Here is a 6534-nt window from a genome sequence, read left to right as displayed (position 1 = left end):
AGGATTCAAATCGAGCAAGTCAATTCGAAACAACTAAAACTCAGAAGGCAATTGCTAAAAGAAGGAAAAAAAGGTCAGAAACGTGGAATCATTTTACAGAAAATGCTAGTCCTGAAGGTACAAAAGCAAAATATGTCCATTGCTCCCATGAGTATTCTTTTAAGTCAAGAGACGGTACGTCCACTCTTCTTGGTCATCTATCGACGTGTCCTAAGCTTACTCCTACTAGTGTTGATAAAAAACAATCAAATTTAGCTTTTAAAGCTATTCTAGGGGGTAGTCAAGGTGATGTAGCTGTTGTGCCTTGGAAATTTGACCAAGAAGAGTGTAGGAGGACTTTATGTCGTATGGTGATAATTTATTCCTTTTAGCTTTGTTGAAAAAGAAGGTTTTCGGGCATTTATGAAAGTGACACAACCTCATTTTTAGATACCTTTCCGTAGTACTGTCACTAGGGATTGTTTTAATCTTTATAATGAAGAAAAACAAAAGCTGAAAAGGTATTTTGTGGAAACAAAACAAAGAATCTGTATAACTACTGACACCTGGACTTCTATACAAAGAATCAATTACATGTGTATAACTGCCTATTGGATTGATAGTGAATGTGATATGCATAAGAAAATTCTCAATTTTTGTCCTATTATTAGCCATAACGGTGAAGATATGGCAAATGGTATTGGTAGGTGCTTACGTGTGTGGGGAATAAATAAAATATTCACTGTCACTATAGATAATGTGAGCTCAAATTATGTAATGGTAAAAGAACTATCTAAGCATTTGACAAAGATGGGAACTAATCTGAAGAATGGTGATCACCTCCATGTGAGGTGTATGGTGCACATTATGAATCTTGTTGTCCAGGATGGCTTGAAAGAAAGTTGTCTATCTATTGAACGTGTTAGACTGCAGTGAGATATGTTAGGCAATCTCCTGGGAGGTTGAAAAAGTTTCAAGAAAGTTGTGATGATGAACAACTCAGTTGCAAGAAATATTTATGCTTAGATGTTCCAACTTGGTAGAACTCCACCTACCTAATGTTGAGTAGGGCGGTTGAATTTGATAATGCATTTACAAATTATGCTTCTCGTGAAATTGGCCTGAGATATTATCTTGAGAATTCTTATATTGAAGTTGGAGGTACTGCTGGTGAACTTTTGAGTAGTGATTGGGTGCACGTGAGAAAGATTACAAAATTTCGTGAAATCTTTTATCTTCTTACTTTGAAAATATCTAGATCACTTTATGTTACATCTAATATTCATTTTCTTAAAATTTGTGCTATTGTTGTTTATTTGAATCAATTGATTGCAAGTAAAGATACTAATTTAAGTAATATGGCGAGGAAAATGAAAGAAAAATTTGATAAGTACTGGGGTGATCCAATAAAAATAAATAAGATAATTTTTTTTTCATGTGTTCTAGATCCTCGTTACAAGCTTGATTCAGTTGGCTATGCACTTGTAAAGATGTTTAGGGAAAATCAAGGTCTATCTTTAAAAGCAGCAGTAAAGGAATACATGATTTTATTATTTAATGAATATGTAAAATCCAGTTCAAAAGGGCTTGGGGTTGCTGTATCTTCACCTTGCTCTTTACTGGAGACGTCTACTTTAGTGATTTCTGGCAGTCAACTAAGTACCCAAGCTACAGGACCCTTAGATTCACTCATGCAAGATCTAAAGTAGTATAAAGTTGTGAATGGAGGTGTAGATGCTAGAACAGAGTTAGATAAATATTTTGGAGAAGACACTGAAGATGATACTAAAGATTTTAACATCCCGCCTTGGTGGAAAATGAACGCAACAAGATTTCCTGTTCTTGCTAAGATGGCTTGTGATGTATTAGCTGTTCCGATTTCAAGTAATGCATCTGAATCTGAGTTTAGTACAAGAGTACGTCTTCTTGATTTATTTAGGAGTTCATTGACTCCTAAATTGGTGCAAGTTCTAGTGTGTCTTCAAGATTGGCTTCGAAATGAGCAATTAAAACAACCTGTTAGTGTTGAGGAAAATCTTGATAATCTCCAGCAAATTGAAAAAGGTAATAGAATTATCTTTACGTGTGTTGTTGTTATAAATGATTTTTATGTATTAGTTTACTCATTATATTATTCTTCTCTTCAGATTTAGCTAGTGCAGGAAAAGACCCTACTGTATTTGACGTGTAGTACAACTATACAAGCCTAAAAGACAGCTTTTCTTTCACTAGGGTTGTACAAAAACCGAACCGACCGATAAATCAAACCGATAAAAATGTTATTGGGTTATTGGTATTGGGTTATCGGGTTAACAGTTTTTTATTGGTTTTATAAAAAATTTTATTGGGTAAATGGTTCAGTATTGGTTTTAGCTTATTGGGTTATCGGTTTAACCGATAACCCAATAAGGATACACTAAGTTATTGTTTTATCCCTATTTATGTTATATATTAAAATCTCTCTCTCTCTCTCTCTCTATATATAGATATATGTATGTATACAGATTATATGCATTGCTAATTTATAATTCAGTAATTCACAAAGTATTAACCTATTCAGGGCAACAAAGGCACCATATAAAATTCAGCTATTATCGTAATAAAAAGCTTGAAACATTAATAGCTTCCAACAATTAGGATTCAATTTTTTCCTAACTAACATTCAGTTCAAGTTTGAAGATTCTTATAAACTAAAATGCGTTGCGTAGGTTTTGGCGGTAATTAAGATTTTATTTTTTTATGTTAGTTGTTACTATTTCTATTTTATAAGTATTTTCTTATTGGTTAAACCAAAAACCAAACCGTTAAGGACCAAAAACTGATAAACCAATACCGATAAGAAAATATCTTATTGGTTGGTTATTGGTTTTACATATTAAAAATCGAAATTGATAAACCAAACCAACAACACGTAAAATCGAACCGAACTGACCGAGGCACACCCCTACCTTTCACAAGGTTAGTATAAAAAGAATAAGATAAAAGTCATCATGTTATGTTTCTTTTTCACTGTTCATATTATTCTTAGCTATTAATTATGTTTTAGAATTGATTCTTTAAGTGGGGTTGTTATGTTCTTAATTCAAATGAGTATTACATATTTATATTGTCATGGCAGTGGTGAGCTGAAGAGTTGTTCGTCTTGCTTGTTCTTTGAGGTATCTTGTTTTGTTTATATTTATTGTTCACCTAACAATCTTTATGGTGTAATTTCTTATTATGTATTAGTTTGTGATGATAGAAGCTTCTCAAGTTGATGATTGAATTTAACTGATTGAAAAAAATGAAGATCGAGTTCCAACAGAAGAATCTTGGTGTTTGTTATTAGTGGGTAAGAGAAAGAGGGTCTTGGAAGTACGCCTAATATTTTCAATGATAGAAATCTGTAGCCCATGATTTGTATCATTGTCGTTGAGTATTTGAACTGATAGCTTTCCTTCACTAATCTCTGGAAGGATTTAGCTTTAGTTAACAGCGTATGTTTACTGGTGGTCAAAACATTCTTAAAATCTTAGTAGAAAATGTGTTTCACAAAGCCAATACATGTTAAGACCCAAGAAATTACAAGTTTAATGATTCTATCAGTAAGTCTCCATCTACAAAAATTAACTTCTTGCTTTGTTTTAAACTTGCTCAAGTAAATGAGAGCTGTCCACTCTTCAGCTATGGAGAAGTTTGCTGCTACTATCCTCCCGCTAGCCACTTCCGTCTAGTTGTCCATTAGAACTGAGGTGTGCCATGTATTAAGCATGATTGCGTATGGTGATTTTTCTTCACATTCAAAATGTTTAGCCAGGATGCACCATTCAACTAGCCCCCATTCATCTTCTTCAAAAACATTCCCCAGTGCTGCTTTATATAACTTAGTGGTGTCCGTAAGAAGCTCTGTTCCAGTCAGATAAGAAGCATAGAACTGGTTAGCTCTCGAGTACCCAGCTCTAGTTGTGTTGTTGGGGTACGCATATGTGATAACTGTAATAAAGCAATAGAATCCAATATAGGAAACAATTCTTCGAAACTTTTGGATATTTAAAATCTCGTTCTATCCTTCATACATCCGCCACATTCCCTATTGAGCCGCTGAGCATAGAAATTCTAATTTTCACGCAAGTACTCGCAGTGGCCTAGTGGTCCAATATATGCTAGGAGTGTTTTGGTCTTGTTAGAGAATATATTGGTACTTATAGTGCTAGGGAACCTAAATCTTCAAATATTGGATTGAGACGGGGTTACATAGAGCATGAATGTGAGAATCCATACAGTCGAGTCTAACTAGATTGAGATTGAGTGTAGTTATTGTTATTGTATTCTCAGGAGATTCCAAGCGGGGTTTTTCTTTGGATTTTACTTTTCCCTCTCTTCTTTATGTAGGTGAATATATAAAAATGGTAATAGAAGATCTTTGCAATCAAATAGAACCTAAGGTTACTATAAGTTTTTGTTGTTGTCATTGTCGTTTGTACGTTTGCATCTTGTTAAATATGTATATGCCAACAACATGTAGAGAACTTAAGTTTTTACTATTGAATTAAGATGGGTTTAAATGGAGCTACGTGTATTTGTACTCACTGATCATTCTTCTTGAGCTATATTTTACTTGAAAATGTTTATTAATATTTGGTTTTCATTGTCAATGACAGAATTATGGGACTATCATCAATTTAAAGTGTGGAAAAGTAGATTCCTGTGTAAAAGTTAGTCTTATGGCTGCTACATCTTTCAAAGTTGAGACTTGAGATTGTTCAATTCAAGAAAAAAACATTTTTCTGAGTATATTGTGCAAAAGCTGTTGCGCAGAAGAATTGATTTTTTTCTAAGAGAATTGATTATTGATATGGTTTAGGTGGAGTGACATAACTTAGTATTTTGTTTTTTTAGATAAATATTGAGATTCTTAATTTCTTAGTTGTCAAAAGTATTGGCATTCCTTCACTAGCTAATACTATTACCAAAGTGACAACAATATTGAATTAAAAGTATTAGCATTCCTGCACTAGCTAATACTATTAACTAATCAAAAGTATTCTTAGTTGTGTTTGCCTTTATGAATGGCTACAACTTGTAACTTGGCTGCTCCTGCTAGGTTCTTAAAGGTAATGTTCATTGCAATAAATCTTTGACCATCTACAACTACATGAGTGATTATATACATTTAGGTTCATGAAACTATTTAAAATGAAACTATTCTGATGTTTTCACTGTGAAAAGAAAAGAATGTTCTATTCTATTTTGTTTTCTGATTTTGAGATGTATTCAAGTAGGAAATGTGGATGTCTGATACAACGTCCAATAACCGCCCGATAATTGTTTATCTGTTACTGAACCAACCTATATCTTATCGGTTAGCTAGTGGATTTGTATATTTTAAAATCGATAACCGTTAAGCAAAATTGTTAAGTGTAATGGTCCATCCAATCCGTCCGATAAGTAGCCCTAAAGCTAACGACCATTCACTATATTCTATTATGCGGCAATGGATCGACAATTAACTCCCAAATTACTGTTATCATTATCTTTTCCAAGTCACTGCTCCTCTTTATGAGTAAGTAGCAATATCTAGGCGGGATCCTAACATTTGTAACCGCTAAGACAACTATGATAATGAAGATAATGCAATGCATGCCATGGGTATTAGTTCAATTCAACAATCACACTTCCCCTACTTTCTCAATCAGCCAGGGTTTGACCAACCGTAGCTATGGGTTTTAGCTGCTCATACTTGTGCAAAAATCAGTAACATTCAAGATTGAAGGCTTAGATGAAGTTGCAATGATCAGATGAATTAAAACCCAAAACCATAACTTGATTAATCAACTGCAGTTAATACAAGAAAATCCCAAGATAAAAGACGGATCTTGGAATCAAAATATATTTGTGAGTATCAAAAGTGTGTATCTTCTACTAAAAAGTATATAAGGGGTATTTATAATATAAGAGAAAACCCAAAAAACAAAGCCCGGATGAAATAGGAGAAAACAGAGTTGTTTGCCAAATGATCTTTGTACCTGTGGTCTGGCACAGGGCGTAGGGAAAAATTCATGAGCTATAGCCCACGGTTCTTGGGTGGGCCCAGGTCCAGGCGTGTTTTGGGCAAAACAATCGACCGAGGGCCCCTTGGTAGCTGAGGAGTGGCCTAGTATGGGCCATTAAGGTTGATGGGGTCATTTAGGTGGTCAAAAAAGTGACACAGTATGAACGGGGTAATTTCAGGCTAAATCGGTGGGCTATAGCCCACAGTTCTAGGGGTGGGCCCAAGTCTGGGCATCTTTTGGGCCAAAATTCAATCGGAGGCCCCCAAGTAGGCTAAGGAGCAGCCTAGTATGGGCCGTTGGAGTCGGTGGGTCCATTTGGGTGGTCAAACGGGCAAAACAACACAGATAGGGTATTTTTGAGCCAAATCGATGTGCTATAGCCCACGATACTGTGGGCGAGCCCAGGGCTTGGGCATCTTTTGGGCCAAAAATCAACTGAGGGACCCCACATATGCTGAAGAGCGGCGTAGTGCAGGTCGTTGGGTTTTGCAGGGACATTTGGGAGATCAATCGAGTAAAACAA

At 35.1% G+C, this 6534-nt stretch overlaps 1 protein-coding gene across 1 annotated transcript; it reads right to left on the bottom strand.

The window, feature by feature from the left end:
* Nucleotides 1–3674: 3674 nt before the first annotated feature.
* On the bottom strand, nucleotides 3675–5131 carry LOC107871597. Its single transcript, XM_016718525.2, is given in 3 exon segments — nucleotides 3675–3733; nucleotides 3736–4021; nucleotides 5039–5131. Coding segments are annotated over 3 exon segments (438 nt in total).
* Between the last annotated feature and the right edge of the window lie 1403 nt (nucleotides 5132–6534).

This window comes from Capsicum annuum, unplaced genomic scaffold (assembly GCF_002878395.1).
Source record: "Capsicum annuum cultivar UCD-10X-F1 unplaced genomic scaffold, UCD10Xv1.1 ctg3026, whole genome shotgun sequence".
Lineage (NCBI taxonomy): Eukaryota > Viridiplantae > Streptophyta > Magnoliopsida > Solanales > Solanaceae > Capsicum > Capsicum annuum.
This window is presented reverse-complemented; position numbering and strand designations above follow the sequence as displayed.